The sequence below is a fragment of the Pongo pygmaeus genome, chromosome 7 (assembly GCF_028885625.2).
Source record: "Pongo pygmaeus isolate AG05252 chromosome 7, NHGRI_mPonPyg2-v2.0_pri, whole genome shotgun sequence".
NCBI classification, from domain to species: domain Eukaryota; kingdom Metazoa; phylum Chordata; class Mammalia; order Primates; family Hominidae; genus Pongo; species Pongo pygmaeus.
The window spans coordinates 106,834,440-106,854,666 of NC_072380.2; the positions used below are offsets into that span (position 1 = coordinate 106,834,440).

The 20,227-nt window shown below is 39.6% G+C and overlaps 1 protein-coding gene across 2 annotated transcripts in view; it reads right to left on the reverse strand.

Moving 5' to 3' along the window:
• Nucleotides 1-7,503: 7,503 nt before the first annotated feature.
• VIRMA (vir like m6A methyltransferase associated) overlaps nucleotides 7,504-20,227 on the reverse strand; it is a 64,976-nt gene continuing 52,252 nt past the window's right edge. For both annotated transcript variants that reach the window (XM_054498685.2, XM_054498686.2), the window contains exons 17-24: nucleotides 18,375-18,507; nucleotides 15,339-15,491; nucleotides 14,739-14,899; nucleotides 13,857-13,953; nucleotides 11,663-11,829; nucleotides 10,557-10,888; nucleotides 8,920-9,063; nucleotides 7,504-7,842 (exon numbers count right to left, since the gene is read on the reverse strand). In XM_054498685.2, the coding sequence (XP_054354660.1) occupies nucleotides 7,688-7,842; nucleotides 8,920-9,063; nucleotides 10,557-10,888; nucleotides 11,663-11,829; nucleotides 13,857-13,953; nucleotides 14,739-14,899; nucleotides 15,339-15,491; nucleotides 18,375-18,507 (1,342 nt within the window). In that variant the 3' untranslated portion in view covers nucleotides 7,504-7,687. The remainder of the gene's footprint in view (nucleotides 7,843-8,919; nucleotides 9,064-10,556; nucleotides 10,889-11,662; nucleotides 11,830-13,856; nucleotides 13,954-14,738; nucleotides 14,900-15,338; nucleotides 15,492-18,374; nucleotides 18,508-20,227) is intronic.

Sequence of the window (20,227 nt, forward strand, 5' to 3'; positions counted from 1 at the left end):
AGAGGGAGTTTTGCTCTATCGCCCAGGCTGGAGTGCAGTGGCGCGATCTTGGATCACTGCAGACTCCTCCTCCCGGGTTCAAGCAATTCTCCTGCCTCAGCCTCCTGAGTAGCTGGGACTACAGGCGCCCACCACCACGCCTGGCTAATTTTTTTGTATTTTTAGTAGAGATGGGATTTCAGCGAGTTAGCCAGGATGGTCTCGATCTCCTGACCTCATGATCTACCCGCCTCAGCCTCCCTAAGTGCTGGGATTACAGGTATGAGCCACTGCGCCCGGCCTGTAACTTCTTTATTGGTCGGCCTTCAGGCTCTTCCCTCTCTAATCCTTCCTCTCTGCTGCACCAAAGTAGTTCTCTTTTAATCTTTTTATTTTTTCAATTTTTATTCATTTAGTTTTTGATACACGGTCTTGCTGTGTCACCCAGGCTGGAGTGGAGTGGCACAATCACAGCTTACTGCAGCCTTGACCTTCTGGGCCCAAGCAACCCTCCCACCTCAGCCTCCTGAGTAGCTGGGACTACAGCTGTGCACCACCACACCTAGACTATTTTTACATTTTTTGTAGAGATGGGGGGGTCTCGCTATGTTGCCCAGGCTGGTCTCTGACTCCTGGGCTCAAGTAGTCCTCCTGCCTCAGCCTCCCAAAATGGTGGGATTACAGGCATAAGCCACTGCCCCCATCAGTTCCCTTTTTAAAAGAATACTTCTGATTGGGAGTTATGTGAAAACATCTTTCATAGTGACTGGCTGATAGAAGTTCATAAAAGTGTACCAAATCTGAAAATGCCACTCACATTTAAAAAGTTCATTTACTCCCTAAGGCTTAGCACAGCAAATAAGACCTTTCATAATTTGACCCCAGTCTCCAAATATACCTTCCCCTCCATCCCCTCTACACTGTCCCTACATTCCTACAATGGCCAAAGTAGACTACTCACTGTTCCCTGCAATTACCACCTCCTTACATTTAAAAAAGATTACCATATGCCCTGAGTATCCTTGAAATTCTGCTTAGACGGAAACTGGACTATCCTCACCTAGAATCTGTGTTCAAAAAACCATTATAAAAGTGTCCCCAAACTAATAGTCTCCCTAAAACCACATCAATATTGTTCAGTAGAGCTATTAAACATTAGTATAATTCTACTTACATAATTTCCACTTATTTATGAAGCAGGCACTAATTTCTGGCTTCAGAAATAACTTAGCAAGTAAGGCATATTAAGTATATTTTTGTCTAGGTAGTGGAGGATCTAATTTAAAGTAATAATGCTCTACATGTAAAAAAAAAAAATCAAATACAAATCTTATTTAATCCCCATAACCTACTGACGTAGGCAGAGCAGATAAAGAAATTTAGGATAGGCCAGGAGCGGTGGATCATGTCTATAATCCCAGCACTTTGGGAGGCCAAGGCGGATGGATCATTTGAGGTCAGGAAGTCGAGACCAGCCAGACTAACATGGTGAAACCCCATCTCTACCAAAAATACAAAATTTAGCCAGGCATGGTGGTGGGTGCCTGTAATCCCAGTTACTTGGGAGGCTGAGGCAGGAGAATCGTTTGTACCCAGGAGGTAGAGGTTGCAGTGAGCCAAGATCACGCCAGTGCACTCCAGGCTGGGTGACAGAACGAGACTCAGTCTCAACAAAAAAAAAAAAAAAGAAAGAAATTTAGGATAAGAGGAGCGATTTAAAGTTGCACAGCTAATTAGTAGAGCATAGAACTGGTTCTCAAAACCAGACTTTTTGGTCACAAAGAACTTCTCCACAACATCATGTCCCATCACAAATTTACCTGGTACATTTCACCTTCCCAAATAAAAATAACTCTTTATAGAAATTCCATTGTGATTTCTAAAACAGATGCTATCATCAAATTCTTCAGGTTGAAACTCTCTGGGCACACTTTGTCCTGCATAATTTTTTGTTTTGCTCACAAAATGTTTTTAATTTTTAAATTGAATTAATTGCATATTTGAAAACTGATTACACAATAATCCAGATTTTTGGCTTCTCCCTAAAAGTCAGAAGCACAACCATTAAAAGGGCTATTACGAAAACCAAAACAAAACAGAAAATAACAAGCATTGGCAAAGATGTGGAGAAATGGGAACCCCTTTGCACTGCTGATGGGAATGTAAAATGGTGCAGCTGTTGTGGAAAGCAGTATGGTGGTTCCTCAAAAATTAAAAATAACAGAATTACCTTGTCATTAGGCAATTCCACTTCTGGATATATACCCCCCAAAATTATAAGTAGGGTCTTGAAAAGATATTTGTACACTCATGTTCATAGCAGCATTATTCACAACAGCCAAAATGTGGAAGCAACCCATATGTCCATCAACCGATGATGAGTAAACAAAATGTGGCATATCCACAAAATGGAATATTATTCAGTCTTTAAAAAAAATTCTGATACAGGCTACAACATGAATAAACCTTGAGGACATTATGCTAAGTGAAAAAAGCCAGCTGCAAAAAGACAAATTTATACGGTTCTACTTACATGTGGTATTTAGAGTACTCAAATTTACAGAGACAGAAAAGGAGAATGGCGGTTGCCAGGGGTTGGGGGGACAGGGAAATGAGAGTTGTTTAATGGGTTATAGAATTTCAGTTTTGAAAGATGAAAAAGTTCTGGCCGGGCACAGTGGCTCACACCTATAATCCCAGCACTGTGGGAGGCTGAGGCAGTAGATCACTTGAGATCAGGAGTTTGAGCAGGAGTTCGAGACCAGCCTGGTCAACATGGTGAAAACCCATCTCCACTAAAAATACAAAAATCAGCTGGGCCTGGTGGCGTGCGCCTGTAATCACAGCTACTAGGGAGGCTGAGGAAGGAGAATCACTTGAACCTGGGAGGCGGAGGTTGCAGTGAGCCGAGATGGTGCCACTGCACTCCAGCCTGGACAACAGAGCAAGAGTCTGTCTCAAAAAAAAAAAAAAGAGTTCTGGAGATTGGTTAACACAATAATGTGTATTGCTAGTACTTTAGTTTGCACCCCCTTCTCTAGATTATGAAGTTACATGACGCTTAGAAGATCCTACTCATTACCTCCTAATCTGTCCTATGAATTTAAAATAATAAAAATTAAAATTGCATATATAATCTTTTCTGCTTAACTAGTCTTTAGGCCGGGCACAGTGGCTCATGCTTGAAATCCCAGCACTTTAGGAGGCCAAGGAGGGCAGATCACTTGAGCTCAGGAGTTCGAAACCAGCCTGGCCAACATGGCAAAACCTTGTCTCAACTAAAAATACAAAAAAACTAGCCAGGCATGGTGGCTTGTGCCTGTAGTGTAGTCCCAGTTACTTGGGAGGCTGAGGCACAAGAATCACTTGAACCTGAAAGGCGGAGGTTGCAGTGAGCTGAGATCATGCCACTGCACTCCAGCCTGGATGACAGAGTGAGATTCCACCTCAAAAAAACAAAACAAAACAAAAAACCCAAAAACTAGACTTTATGCAAAAACAATTCCAAAAAGATTTTATACAATTGTAATGCCAAGATTTCCTTTTCTTAAAATACTATTTTAAAAATAGTTACTTTTAAAAACCCACAATAAAATCAGTTAGAAATGTAATGGTTGGATTATTCAAGAATTCTGAATTGTTCTATATACACTTCATACACTTAAGATCTCATTAACTTTTCTTTTAAAAAATGATGTGGCCAGGCACGGTGGCTCAAGCCTATAATCCCAGAACTTTGGGAGGCTGAGGAGGGCAGATCACGAGGTCAGGAGATGGAGACCGTCCTGGCTAACATTATGAAACCCCCATCTCTACTAAAAATACAAAAAATTAGCCAGGCCTGGTGGGACCCCCCTGTAGTCCCAGCCACTCGGGAGGCTGAGGCAGGAGAATCACTTGAACCCGGGAGGCAGAGGTTGCAGTGAGCCAAGATCACACCACCGCACTCCAGCCTGGGCGACAGAGCAAGACTCCATATCAAAAAAAAAAAGACGTTTACATAATTGTTTCCTTTATTAGATTGTGAGTTTCCTGAGGGCAAAAAATATCTTAATCACCTTTATATTCCCCACACTGTACTAGGGTATATGGAACACAGAAGATGCGTAGGAGACATACTGTAGTTCCGACATTCTCATCCTGCAGGTTTTTGCAATTACTTTTTTAAAAAGAAATAAAGCTAATCTAACTGTGCCTACCACTCCTTCACACAGAATACTACCTGCAACATTCTTTTTAAATAAAGCATAACAATATTTCATAGTATTTTTTTTCTTATTCTTAGGAAATAAACACAAATCATTCTATCAACTCCTCTTCTACAGATTAAATTTGTCCTCGAAGGAATTCTGCATCTTTCATTAATTTCTAAATGACACTCAAAACTTTCCCTGAAATAGGCCGGGTGTAGTGGTTCATGCCTGTAATCCCAGCACTTTGGGAGGCTGGGGCAGGTGGATCACTTGAAATCAGGAGTTCAAGACCAGCCTGGCTAACATGGTGAAACCCAGTCTGTACTAAAAATACACAAATTAGCCGGACATGGTGGTGGGTGCCTGTAATGCCAGCTACTCGGGAGGCTGAGGCAGGAGAATCGCTTGAACCCAGGAGGCAGAGGTTGCAGTAAACCGGGAAAGCACCACTGCACCCGAGCCTGGGTGACAAGAGACTCTGTCCCAAACAAACAAACAAAAATTTTCCCTGAAATGTCTTGTTTGAGGCTCCCTTCTGAAATAACTAAAATACAGTGTTGGGTCTCTGAAACTCCATTGCCTTATGATGAATTACTAATTTTGATCTCTAACACACTTAACCTGAAAAGTAGCTTCTTCTCCAAGATGGAGAGGTAAGGAATTAGGAGCTAGCCAACCTGATTTTATTATTTCTTAGAGATGGGGGTCTTGCTCTTGTTGCCCAGGATGGACTTGAACTCCTGGGCCTAAGCAATCCTCCCACCTCAGCCTCCTGAGTAGCTGGGACCACAGGTGCCCACCACTGTGCCCTGCTCCAATCTGATTTTTTTTTTTCCACTCTGTCACCCAGGCTGGAGTACAGTGGCGCAGTCATGGCTCACTGCAGCCTTGACCTCCTGGGCTTAAGTGATCCTCCTGCCTCAGTCTCCCAAGTAGCTGAGACTACAAGCATGCACCACCACACCCAGCTAATTTATTATTATTATTTTTTGAGATGGAGTCTTGCCCTGTCCCCCAAGCTGGAGTATAGTGGCTTGATCTCTGCTCACTGCAACCTCCGCTTCCTGGGTTCAAGCAATTCTCCTGTCTCAGCCTCCTGAGTAGCTGGGATTACAGGCGTGTGCCACCATGTCCAGCTAATTTTTGTATTTTTAGTACTGAGACAGGGTTTCACTATGTTGGTAAGGCTGATCTCAAACTCCCGACCTCAGGTGATCCGCCCACCTAGGCCTCCCAAAGTGCTGGGATTACAGGCATGAGCCACCATGCCCAGCTTCACTCAGATAATTTTTAAATTTTCTGTAGAGACAGGGTCTCACTATATTGCCAGGGCTAGTCTCAAACTCCTGGGCTTAAGTGATCCTCTTGCCTTAGCCTCCCAAAGTGCTGGGATCACAGGCATGAACCACCCAACCTGATTTTAAATCCTGTTTCTACCATGCTTGAGTCAAGCTCTTCAGCTTTCTCCATCTGTAAAATTAGGATAATACCACCTATGCTGAATTCTTATAAGGAATAAGTGATTTTTGCATGTAAGGGCTGGTCAACATGGTGGATTGCTTCCCTTCTCATTTATCTAGGACTTGTAGTCACTCAAGACATTTTAAATTTGCCTGGCATTAATTTGTTTCTACACTAATAATTTATTACCTTTATTGGCCTGAATTACTGAGTATTAACTCAAACAGCAAAAACAGCTTTCTGATATTTCTCAAAGATTATATTCAGCTTAATGCTAAAAAATAAACCAAGAAATTACGTTTCTATATATGGCCATGTCCTTATTTAAGAAACACAGTTACTTAAGAAACATTAACTATTTTTTACATGTACTAGTGTCAGACATTGGGGCAAATTTCAAATTTTACCTAATGTGTAAAATATGTCTTTGGGGAAAATGAGCCTATTAGGTTTCAGGATCAAGGGGATTTAAATTATCTTGATGCAATGAGCTGAGTCTTGTGTTTCCCCAAATTCATATTTTGAACTCTTAACCCTCAGTGTGGTAGTACTAAAAGGGTGGGTCCTTTGGGAGGTACTGTGATTTAGATTATATCATGAGGATGAGACTTTCATGGTGGGAACTGTGCCTTTATAAGAAGAAAAAGACACAAGAGCTCGCTCTGTCTGCAAGCAAGCACCAGGGAAAGACTATGTGAGCACTTAAGAAGGTAGCTGCATACAAGCCAGGAAGAGGGCCCTCACTGGAACCCAACCATGCTGACACCCTGATCTTGGACTTCCAAGCCTCCAGAACTGTGAGAAATAAATTTTTATTGTTTAAGCCACCCAGTCTATATTTTCTTACAGCAGCTCAAGACTTGGGTTTTTCAAGGCCACTAGTTATGAAAAGATTGCCATAACCTTTCACCTAAACCTCTGATTCTTTACAGCTAAGCTTTTCTTCAAAGTGTTTTCTTAATGAAGATTGTATTCACTCACAAATAGTTCCCCAAAACAGAGACTGATAAAAGGATGGAATGAGACTCATACACTCCTTTTCTGATTAAGAGAACTCTATATTTTATGCCACTTATATAGGCTCAGTGTGTTAAGACGTATCTTGGGGAAAATATGGCTACTTTCTCAAAGTTGTAAGCTTTATTTTTATATATAAAGTCCAGCTTTTATTAGATGTTTCTGATTCCCAAAATAATAGTATTAGGATATTCCTTATTTTAGGCTTTAAATAATTTGTATAATAAAATAGTGTCAGTAGGTCCAAAGCTGAAATGCAAAGTTCAGATTTCTAATACAAAGGAGAGGAGTATTTTGTTTCTTTTGGTACAGCCATGGTTCCCAAACTGTGTAGCAGGGCACCTTAGCAAATTAACATGGTTGCCACACAATATTTTAAAATTTTTGAGAAAAACATAGCAACACCTGTTGGACATCACATAAACTACTACTTTGAGGTAGTTTACATTTTCAACATTAAATAGCATTATATTCCTTTCTATAACAACATATCTTTACAAAACTGGGTTTTCAGCAGTTTGATAAAAAGTACTGTGCAAGAAGCAGAGAGGAAAAGAAAATGATACTGATTCCAAGGTTTGAGACATGCAGTGTCCACAGTTACTAGTGGTGATGATGTACATTCTTATTAAGCTGTTGGATCTAACTGCTTAATAAACACAAGTATTAGATATTTCTTTTGGACCAGGTATGCTGTGAAAAAAGTACTGAGGCACTAAATAGTGTCATGAGCTGAGAAAGTTTGAGAACATCTGTGCTATAGGCAAGAAAAATACAAAACATCATTTAGTTTTTCTACCTAGAAATTTTCTAAATAAATAGTCATACAAAAAAGGGAAAATACATACAAACGTACATACAAAGTTTTGATTTTTATTGAAATCGTTAAGTATCAAACAAAATCTGCTTTCTTCAGATAAAAATATTCTCTCAGATGTCTCCAGATAACTGCTAAGTCTAAATTGGTCCTTCAATGTCTTATTTTTATTGTCCTCATGAAATGTTCATATACAGTTAAGATGTTCCCAAAAGGATTTTTATCGTGTAAAGGAGCGTACATGACGACCTCTACCACTGCCTCCACTAACAAACTTTCCTCTTGAGCCTCCACTGCCGCTATTTGCACTAGCCCAGGAAGGTCCGAGTCCCCCACGACCTCTAGAAGCACGGTCCCGAGGACTTGGGCGGTAACCTGTAAAAGAAAGAATATAGTTTTTAGTTCCAATGTCCTTTCTTTTCCAAGATTATAAATACTAATCTACGACACTGAGCTCAAACCAAGAATTACTCTATTCTCTTTTAAAATTCACATGCAAGCACTGTGAATGGGCCAAAGATTCTTGAATTATACATTTTAAACAGGTAAACTATATGGTATATGAGAATTATATCCCAAATAAACTATTATTTTTTTAAAATGTGCATTTGAAACCAAAAGCTACTTCTGATAAGTAAAATTCTGGACTAGATAAATGTTTAAAAAAAAAAAAGGTTATGTGCTTACACACCTAAGACAATACTATAAGCAAAAAACTATATGCTGTATAAAGGTATCTCTGTTATTAAAATACTTTGTGGTCAGAAAGATACCTTAAGCATTGGCTTTCATTACTGAAACATAAAAATAAGAGCACATCACCATGAAACTGTTCAGATTATACAAACAGTTCAGAAACTAAAAATTTGATTATTTTTATAGAAGATGTATATTGGGCATTCATTCAAGGATATAAACTTTAGAACTTTAAGTCTATACTCTAAAATATTCTCTCCCAGAATGAGAGTACAGTTGACCCTTAAACAACATGGGTTTCAACTGCCTGGGTCCACTTATATGAGGATTTTCTTCCACCTCTGCTACTCCTAAGAAAGACCTCTCCTCCTCTTCCTCAGCCTATGGAATGTTATGACCTTTACGAAGATCCACTTTCACTTAATAGTAAATGTATTTTCTCTTCCTTATGATTTTCTTAATAACATTTTCTTTTCTCCAGCTTATTTAATTGTAATACATTATATAATATATATATAACATATAAAATATGTGTCAATCAACTGTTTATGTTATCTGTAAGGCTTCTAGTCAACAGCATACTATGAGTAGTTAAGTTTTGGGGAAGTCAAAGTTATACTTAGATTTTTGACTGCGTGGGGCAAGGGGATGGGGGAGTTTAGCACCCCTAGCCCCCTCTGTATATGATATCAACAATTTTAAAAGGAGGAATTTACTTCCCTTCTCTCAGCAATATCAAGTAGCAAGGATGTATACCTGTAGAACTAAGGGGTCGTAATGGTGGAAGAGGGCCTCTGTTAAAATTGCTCTGGCCTCCACGACTTTCATTGTAATTTCCTCGAGGAGTATTCTGAGCACTCCAACTAGAGCCTCTTGTTCCTTCCCGACGACTGTAGTTTCCTAAACACAAACAGCACAATCAAAATCACTTTTTTCACAACTTCAGTTGGATTCTTTTAAATGACAGATTTTTCTTAATCTTCAAAATGGAAAATAAACTGAAATTCTGTAAATTGACTGTACTATACAGTGGCAGCATCACAGTGGTTAAGAGCAGAGGCTATAGAGCCAAACTGCCAGGGATCAAATACTGGTTCTACCACTTGTATTTACGTGCCCTGGTGAGCTGACTGACAATTTTCTCTTCCACAAATTGGGTGTACTAAGAGAACTTGCCTCATGGGGTTGACGTGAGGTTATAATATGTAAAGTGCTTATAATAGTTCCTGACACACCTAAGTGTTTGTTATTAATATAAACACAGATTCTCTTTCACTCTCACCCTCCTAACTCAGCAGGTATGAAAACATGTTTATCAATCCACTACTAAAGTATAATTTCTATAAGTATCCCTAGTTTCTAAAATCTTGTAAGGCCAGGTGCAGTGGCTCATGCCTGTAATCCCTGCACTTTGGGAGGCCGAGGTGGGTGGGTCACCTGAGGTCAGGAGTTCGAGACCAGCCTGGCCAACATAGTGAAACCCCGTCTCTACTAACAATATAAAAATTAGCCGGGTGTGGTGGCGCATGCCTATAATCCCAGTTACTCGGGAGGTTGAAGCAAGAGAATCGCTTGGACCCAGGAAGCAGAGGCTGCAGTGAGCCGAGATTGCGCCATTGCACTCCAGCCTGGGCAACAAGAGCAAAACTCTGTCTCCAAAAAAAAAAAAAAAATCTTGTAACAATTTCAAACAGACTAAATATAACATTAGAAAACAAGCAGATTAGGCAGATCAATGGTGAACTGCACAGAACAATCTTAAGAAAACTGTTAAGTATAATTGTGAAAATAATTTAAGGGTATTACTCAGAAAATGTATAATTCTCAATGTAAAAAGGAAAATAAGGCTGAGCACAGTGGCTCATGCCTGTAATCCCAGCACTTTGGGAAGCCAAGGTGGGTGGATCACTTGAGGTCAGGAGTTTGAGACTAGCCTGGCAAACAAGGCGAAAACCTGTCTCTACTGAAAATACAAAAATTAGTTGGGCATTGTGGTGCATGCCTGTAGTCCCAGATACTTGGGAGGCTGAGGCAGGAGAATCACTTGAACCAGGGAGGCAGAGTTTGTAGTGAGCTGAGATCACACCATTGCACCCCAGCCTGGGCAACAGGGCAAGACTCTCGTCTCAAAAAAAAAAAAGTGGGGGGAAATAATTAGCCAAGACTTCTAAACTCATTATTAAAAGTACAATGCATGAAAGGTTCATTGAAAAAAAAGTTTCTTTCTTCTATCCAATAGAGTACTCTGCAAACAGTACCACTAGTCCAGAGGTGGCTCAACTGCAGCAACAGGAAAACAGTTTATCTGAATCTCTTCCATCTAAATCACTTTCATTCAATATTTTAACATTCCAATATTCTAACCCGTTAGAAAATACATACTAATTAGTTACCTTTTGAAGCAGGTGGTGTGAAAAACCTATTCTGACTGTGGAAAGCACCCCGTCCTCCTCTATTGCCTGAAAAGCCACCACGGGAAGAAATCTTCTGTGATACTTTGAGTGGCCGTTTTGGTGGGGGTATTCCATCTTGAGGAACCACTTCTTTACTTTCGGCAGCAACAAAGTCATCCACATGCATAGATGGTGGTCTACTTGTGTTCTGTTTTCTCTGACGAAAAATATCATGAGGTCGTATACCCTGTCCAAATCCTCCCCTGCCCCTTCCTCTTGGTGGTGGCACAACATGAGCTCGTTTGGCAGGTTCAATGTATTCAGATTTTCCACTATTAAAACAAAAACATGCCATAAAACATTTTTCTTTCAGATTTCTAGCAAAAATAATCTTTATAATACCCAAAATTATATTTCAATTTTTTTGTACTCCAATTCTGTTAACTTTGCAAGTATCTATCACACTTCTGGGATAATACAACAAACTAGCTAAGAAAGGTACTCACATTTCATTGTTATGAATAACAATGTTTTAGAATAATCCAGTTCACTTCTTATTCAAACCTTCCAAAATCTTGTAGAAAACAATGTAACAAATGTATTGGGTATATCCTGGCCAAATTATTATGTTTAAATAAAAAAGTACAAACAATGTTCATGATTCCAATGCTATGTTAACTTCCTTTCTAGTTTAATAGCATGTGTCTAGCTTTTTTTTTTTTTTTTTTTTTTTTTTTGAGAGACAGAGTCTTGCTCTGTCGCCCAGGCTGGAGTGCAGTGGCGTGATCTCGGCTCAGTGCAATCTCTGCCTCCCGGGTTCATGCCATTCTCCTGCCTCAGCCTCCCGAGTAGCTGGGACTACAGGCACCCACCACCACGACCAGCTAATTTTTTTTTTTTGTATTTTTAGTAGAGACGGGGTTTCAACATGTTAGCCAGAATGGTCTCGATCTCCTGACCTCGTGAACCAGCCGCCTCGGCCTCCCAAAGTGCTGGGATTACAGGCGTGAGCCACCGCGCTCGGCCGCATGTGTCTATCTTAAAATACACTAAAATACATAAGCTTATATGATGACATTTGAGATCTTCAGTGGAATAAATTTTACCTTGAAGTTATAAAGGTCTCATGCTTGTGCTTCCCAAGTTTGAATCCTTTAGTAGTCTTGGTTCTTCCTGGAGATGATGGTTCTGACAAAAATGAGCGCTCTAATTCTGAGTGCAAATCAAAGTCACTACAGCATTTTTCAGAGAGTTCAATTAAGTCAACCTTTACCTGCAGTCATAATAATGAAACAAAACACATATTAAATGTAATTATTAGCATAACATTTGACTATAGAAATTCTTATTACCTATAAATTATATTTGCCTCTCATAAGAAATAAATTATAGATCTACCTCTTTCCCTCATCTTTCCAAAAGCACATGGCATTGGTAGTTTAAAAACAAACACACACACACACACCTTAGTAATGCTACTTTTTTTGTGTGTGGCATTCTTCAAAGCAGGGCTATTAATCTAGGACACCTTTGATGTCTGAGCAGGAAACTCAGTATTTGTCTATATAAATTAACACTGTAATATCTCCTGAATTTTTCCAAAAAAAGAATCTGAAAGTAACATACTCTGCCAGCCTTATATAGTCAACATTTCTATTGCAAAAAAATTCTGTGCCACAGATTCCCAAAAGCTCTATGCATTTAATGAGGTTCCCATCTAAGTTTAATTTCAGGGAAATCAACATTCAGTTTACTTAGGTTTTATTCAAATTTATCAAATGTAAGATACCTAAAATTTCTCTAATCCAGAGGGTTACAATTATCATCACAAGACAGTTGTGATTAAACTTAAAGTTATAAAATTAGTAACTTTTAACAAATATTTTATACCTGTGCTGCCCAACATGGTAGCCACTAACCACATGTGCCTATCTAAATTAATCAAAATTAAATCAAAATAAAATTCAGTTCCCTAGTCATCCACATTTCAACTGTACAACAGGCACATGAGGCTACTGTTTTGGACAGGGCAGACTACAAAATATTTGCATTATTGCATAAAATTCTACTGGAGAGGACAGTTTTAAAGAACCACTGAACAGCTTGCACTAAAAATAAATTAATTTTTAATGTACTTTTAATTGAATTGTATGTGGTTTTTTAAAAAAGGAAAAGCAGCCCTCAACACACTAAATACAAATGTGAAGCAAATCATTCTCTTAGTTTTATTGTACATGATGAACACCAGTATGTTTCTTTGATAAAGAAAAGGAACAATGTACTGTATAATAAGATGTGGCTAAAATAATTCTCGTTACCACATCTCTGAGAAGCATAAAACAGACTGCAATAAATTTTAAATAGTTAATTATACTCTTACCTATTCAGCATTATGTTTAAGAATGTCAATTCCCATTCATACTATATGATAACAAATACATTCTTCACAAGTTTCCAAACTGAGAGCCACACCATAGCACAACCATTCCTCTCCTTAAACCCAAATGCAAGAATAAACCGTTGTTTTGTGGGATACTTTTCTCTATTCTATACCCTGTCAATGTAAGAAAACAAAGTGCTTCATAGAACTTATGCAAAAGTTTGATTTTTCCCTTAAAAAAGTCACATTCTCTGGCCAAATGTGGTGGCTCACGCCTGTAATCCCATCGCTTTGGGAGGCCAAAGAGAGAGGATTGTTTGAGGCTAGGAGTGAGACCAGCCTGGGTAACAGAGTGAGACTTTATGCATATTAAAAAAATTTTTTTTTTGGCTGGGCATGGTGGCTCACGCCTGTAATCTCAGCACTCTGGGAGGCCAAGGCGGGCAGATCACAAGGTCAGGAGTTTGAGACCAGCCTGACCAACATGGTGAAACCCAGTCTCCACTAAAAATACAAAAAAATTACCCAGGCGTGGTGGCGCACGCCTGTAATCCCAGCTACTCAGGAGGCTGAGGCAGAAGAATCGCTTGAACCCGAGAGGTGGAGGTTGCAGTGAGCTGAGATCGCGCCACTGCACTCCAGTCTGGGTGACAGGTGAGACTCTGTCTCAAAAAAAAAAAAATTTAACAAAAAAGTCACAACCTCAAAATACAGATCACTAACTAGAAAGAAGCAAAAAAAGCAGCAGAAAAAACTTTCTGGATGCCATAAAGTGGGCAAGTGGCATAAAAATAATGTAGGACTTGCCTCCAAGTAGACTTTAACAGCCATAAAATATGGAAACTATTATAATGCTAACAATATATAAAGAAACAGAAAAAACAATAACATTTTTCTAAATATTTAGTAATAATTTATACCAAATCCAGATCTGTATCAATCTCTTCAGCCTGAAATGGAGTGAACCACATAGATTTCAACTGATCATCCATGACATCAGCAAGCACATAGGCAGTCCTGGAACAAGAAAAGTATCTGGTGAAAAGCAGAATTCTAAAATCAAATTTCAATTTTTTTTTTTTTTTTTGAGACACAGTCTTGCTGTTACCCAGCTGGAGTGCAGTGGTACGATCACAGCTCACTGCAGCCTTGATCTCCTGGGCTCAAGTGATCCTCCCACCTTAGCCTCCCTAGTAGCTGGGACCACAGGTGTGCACCACCACACCCAGCTAATTTAAAAAAAAATTTTTGTAGAGATAGGGTCTCCCTATGTTGCCCAGGCTAGTCTCAAACTCCTGAGCTCAAGCTATCTTCCTGCCTCAGCCTTCCGAAGTGCTGGGACTATAGTCGTGAGCCAACACACCCAGTCTTTTAGCTTATCTTCAAGTAAAATCTGTGGAAGGTACAATTAAAATTATTACTTTCTGAAGTATTATTAAAAGTAGTACCTAAAAAAGAAACTCTCAAAAGCAATTAAAAATTAAGTATCCTTAAAAACAAATAACTTGAAAACTAATTCTGCTGTAACAAGTTTTGACCTTTCAGTAAAATAAAACAATGTCCTGATTTTATCTGCTAGCTTGTTTCTGTACAGCCTGCAAGCTAGCATGGTTTGTATAAATTAAAAAAAAGAAAAACAACAAAAAACTAAAGAAGAATACACAACAGAGGCTGTATGGCCTGCAAAGCCTAGAATTCTTACTGTCTGGCCCTTTATAGAAAAAAACGTTTGTTGGTCCCCCCTAGACTACAGCCATTATAAAACCAACATCTACTCAATCATAAAACATTGTGTATTTTACCTATTGTTAAACAGATTCTGAAGAGATTCTGGAGCTGAAAGTACTGGTTCTACATCCTGGTCACTGAGAGGTAAAGGGTCACCTGATGACTCCAGCATCTGCTTAAGTCCAACTACATTGTCCAACAAAGAATCCAGATTGTCATCATCTTTTGAATGTTCCTAGATACAAATAAAGGCAGAATAAGAAGGTGCAGGTAAAACTTATGTCTGTAAACCTACTGACTCCTTAGTAGAAAAGGCTATATGTATTATTACTAAGAAATTTGGAACACTGTCGGAAATTATTAACATTAAATATATTTAAATAAAACAAACACCAAAACACTTGTCATTTTATTTCTAAACAATAGCAGCAGAGGGTACCCTGCTTCCAAGGAACAGACAATTCAAAAAGTACTGTCTTCATGTACTCCTTAAAATTCATAACAGGATGGAGGACTTCACTTCAAATTATTAATTCAAAGAGTTATTTGAAATGGTACAAACACCCAGCTAAAGATTCACTATTTTAAAAAAGGTCACTATGAAATACTTGTACTAGTCAAACTAAGAGGAAAATAAGCCTTAAGAATGCTCTGTTTTTGTTTTTCTTTTTTACCAAAACAAGCTTCTCTAGTTCCAGGAACAAATTTTCTGGACTTTCTTCTTTGCTTTGTAGAAGCTGTTTTAACTCTGCAGCATTAATACTCATCGTCCGTGATGGATGAGCTCCCTCTACTTCCATGAGACCATTATCATCTCCACAGCATCCCTGTAAATGTCACACGTAAGTTAAATTTGAGAGCAGAGAAATTTACAAAGATGCATCCACACTTATTCATATTATCTAAGCCATATGCTGCAATCTTTCCTTCAATGTTTTGATTTTTACATCAGTACAAATGGATAGTTTTAAGAAGGATTTAGATCAAAGGTGAAGTATGTTTTCTTTGAGAAAGACTCACTATTTAAATAGGTAAACATATATTTTACTGGCACCAAGACTTTTCAACAAAATACCGAATGACAAATACACTGGCAGTTGTAGGACATGTGACACACTGATTGATACTCAAGAATTAATAAAATGCTTGCTATAACAAAGAACTGATGAAACCTGAAATTATCTTTCTGAAGATAACACAAACAACTAAAGAAAACAGTAACTATCATATTTAAGACTATATTCTGTCACATAGAAAAGTTAATATTTTCTGCTTTAAAAAGTATGCTACATCATAAATTGAATTCTGGAGTGATAACATTTCAATACCAGAAAACCCTTCTAGCAAAATAAATCTTGCTTCATGATAAGAAAACCAACCATCCTTACTGTCACATACACTTATGGTAGAGGGCCGTACGCCTACCTAAACATTGTATAATATCTTTAGCCTTGTTTTTTTGTTGTTGTTGAGACAGGGCCTCGCTATGTCACCCAGGCTGCAGTGCAGTGGCACAATCATAGCTCACTGCAGCCTCGACCTCCCCAGGTTCAAGTGATCCTTTCATCTCATCCTCCCAATTACCTGGGACTCACTACAAGCACGTGCCACCATGCCCAGGTAATTTAAAATTTTTCATATAGATGGGGTCTCACTATGTTACCTAGGCTGATCTCAAATCCTGGGGTCAAGCAATCCTCCCACCTCAACCTCCCAAAATGCTGAGATTACAAGTGTGAGCCACCTTGCCTAACCTGTTTTTCTTTCTTTTCTTTTTCTTTTTTTGAGATGGAGTCGCACTTTGTTGCCCAGGCTGGAGTGCAATGGCACAATCTCAGCTCACTGCAACCTCTGCCTCCCGGGTTCAAGCACTGGAATACAGGCATCCACCACCAAGCCCAGCTAATTTTTTGTATTTTTAGTAGAGACGAGGTTTCACCATGTTGGCCAGGCTGGTTTCGAACTCCTGACCTCGAGTGATCCACCCACCTTGGCCTCCCAAAGTGCTAGGATTACAGGAGTGAGCCACCGTGCCCGGCCTATTTTTCTTATTTTAAGAGACGAGTTGGCCAGGCATGGTGGCTCATGCCTGTAATCCCAGCACTTTTGGAGGCTGAGGCAGGTGGATTGCTTGAGCCCAAGAGTTCAAGACCAGCCTGGGCAACATGGCAAAATCCCATCTCTACTAAAAATACAAAAATTAGCCGGGTGTGATGGTGCACATCTATAGTCCCAGCTACTCAGGAGGCTGAGGTGGAAGGATCACCTGAGCCTAAGGAAGTCAAGGCTGCAGTGAGCCATGATCACACCACTGCACTCCAGCCTGGGCATCAGAGTGAGACCTCGTCTCAGGAAAAAAACAGAGAGGGAGAGAGAGTCTCACTCTTTCATCCAAGCTGAAGTACACTGGCATGATCATAGCTCACTGCAACCTTGAACTCATAGGTTTCCCCATAGATTTCCCCAACTCCGCCTCCTGAGCAGCTGGGACTAGAGGCACATGCCACCAAACTAAGTAGGGCAGGCATATTAATGGCTTCTGGAATTGTGTTCATAATATACCATGACTTTGGAAAATACTAATGAGATAAATCTTTATTAAATTTTAACAATAAGATTTTAGAGTGGGGAAAATAATCTTTAATTCATATTTGTATGATAGACCAAAAATACTAAACCATAATAAACTTTACAGTTATCCCAAAATCACAACATCCAAAACAATCAGTAAATTAAGTAACAAAAATAAGTAAACAACAAAGAGACTAACAAAACTTCATTATTCTGAGTTGCCCTAGCAAGGTAACTCAATGTCATAAATTTTTTTTCTTTTTTGAGACAGCGTCTTGCTCTGTCACCCAGACTAGACTGCAGTGACACAATCATAGCTAAGTTCAGCCTCCAACTCCTGGACTCAAGCTATCCTCCAATCTTAGCCTCTCAAATAGATGGGACTACTGGTGGGCACACCACGTCTGGCTAATTCTTGTTGTTTCTAGAAACAGAGTTTTGCTGTGTTGTACAGGTTGATCTCAAACTCCTGGGCTCAAGTGATCCTACCACAGCCTCCCAAAGTGATGGGATTAGAGGCACGTGCCACCACACTCATCTAAGAATTATTTTAAAATGAAGAAACTTGGCCAGGTGAGGTAGCTCATGCCTGTAATCCCAGCACTTTGGGAGGCCGAGGTGGGCAGATCACCTAAGATCAGGAGTTCAAGACCAGCCTGGCCAACATGGTGAAATTCCATCTCTACTAAAAAAGTACAAAAAATTAGCTGGGCATGGTGGCGGGTGCCTGTAATCCCAGCTACTCAGGAGGCTGAGGCAGGAGAATCACTTGAACCCAGTATGTGGAGGTTGCAGTGAGCCGAGATCGTGCTACTGCACTCCAGTCTGGAAGACAGAGCGACACTCTATCTAAAATAAAATAAAATAAAATAAAATGAACTAAAGTGATCTTTTTTATGTTGGATATTTGATATATAAAGTGATTTAACTTACGGCAAAGTATTTCTCTTTTTTTCGAGACAGGGTCTCACTATTTTGCCCAGGCTGGTCTCAAACTCCTGGCCCCAAGAGATCCTCCCACCTCAGCCCACCAAAGTGCTGAGATTACAGGTGTGAATCACCGTACTTGGCCAAAGATTTCAAATTTAAGAAACACCAAATACATACATACATATATACACAAACACACACATACTTACAATTGTGTCAGAATTAAGAATTTGTCTCATAAATTCTAAAAATGAAGATGCAAGCTCTCCTGTGTCCTTACTAAACGTGCTGACCACTCGTTTCAGTAAACTATGCAGAGCACTACTGTTTTTCCTTAAAGAACTGTAAATAAAGAAAATAAAGAGAAGATATTATCTTAAAATATGAGCGTATAAAACTGGTATGATAAATGAACTCAGTTCAGACAGAATAAAACTTACTCCATCATTTTTAAAAATGCTAAGAAGTACTTTGGTGTGTCTTTGTACATAAATATAACAAAAAACCATCAATAGTTACCAACTCCTTTTAAAGCTAAGCTTCAAGATCTTAAAAAAACAAAATTCCCCCAAATAATACATTTATAAAATTTAACACAAGAGGCTGGGTGTGGTGGCTCACGCCTGTAATCCCGGAGCTTTGGGAGGCCGAAGGGGGTGGATCACTTGAGGTCAGGAGTTTAAGAGCAGCCTGGCCAACATAGCGTAACCCGGTCTCTACTAAAAAAAAAATACAAAAATTAACAGGGGGTGGCAGCACACACCTGCAATCCCAGCTACTCGGGAGGAGGTGAGGCAGAAGAATCACTTAAACGATTGGGAGGCAGAGGTTGCAGCAAGCCGAAATCACGCCACTGCACTCCAGCTTGAAGGACAGAGCGAGGCTTCATCTCAAAAAAAAAAACAAACTTAACACAGAAAACTTGCCAGTTCCCTATTTATAAACCTTTTGGCTGGGCGCGGTGGCTCACACCTGTAATCCCAGCACTTTGGGAGGTCGAGGCGGGCAGATCATGAGGTCAGGAGATCAAGACCATCCTGGCTAACACAGTAAAATCCCGTCTCTACGAAAAATACAAAAAATTAGCCAGACATGGTGGTGCACGCCTGTAATCCCAGCTACTGGGGAGGCTGAGGCAGGAGAATCACTTGAACCCAGGAGATGGAGGTTGCAGTGAGCCGAGATTATACCACTGCACTAAGCCTGGGCAACAACAAAGAGAAATAGATTAAATTCAAAAATAAAAACGTTAATGGAAAAAGCATGGGTTCAAAATTGGACTATACCAATTACTAACCACTACACACAATCTTTAAGTGAGTCATACTTCCATGGTTTATCAAAAACTGGGGCCCTATTAGAATGCCTAACATTTTAAAACTTGCAATACCGAGTTCTGGGGAGGATGAGGAGCAACTGGAGCTCTAATACACTGCTAGTGGGAATGAAAAATGGTATCTCTACTTTGGAAAACAGTTCGGTAGTTTCTTTTAAGGTTAAACATACACCTATCATACAACCCAGTAACCCCACTCCTAAGTGTCTACCCAAGAGAAAAGAAAACTGAGATTCACACAAAAACCTGTGTGCAAAGCTTTATTCATAACCGCCAAAATTTGAAAACAACTCAGATTGCTAGAAAATTAGTCACCGATAAGAACAAACTACATGACTCTAAGCATCTGTCAAAATACATAGAACTGTACACCATAAAACATAAATTTGACTAGATATAATTTTTAAAAAAATCAACAAGGGGTTGGGCGCAGTGGCTCATGCCTTTAATCCCAGCACTTTGGGAGGCCGAGGCAGGCAGATAACAAGGTCAGGAGTTCAAGACCAGCCTGGCCAACATAGTGAAACCCTGTCTCCACTAAAAAAACAAAATATATACAAAAAATTAGCCGGGCGTGGTGGCAGGCACCTGTAATCCCAGCTACTCGTGAGGCTGAGGCAGGAGAATCACTTGAACCCGGGAGGCGCAGGTTGCAGTGAGCCAAGATCGCACCATTGCACTCCAGCCCAGGGGACAGTGCGAGACTCCATCTCAAAACAAAAACAA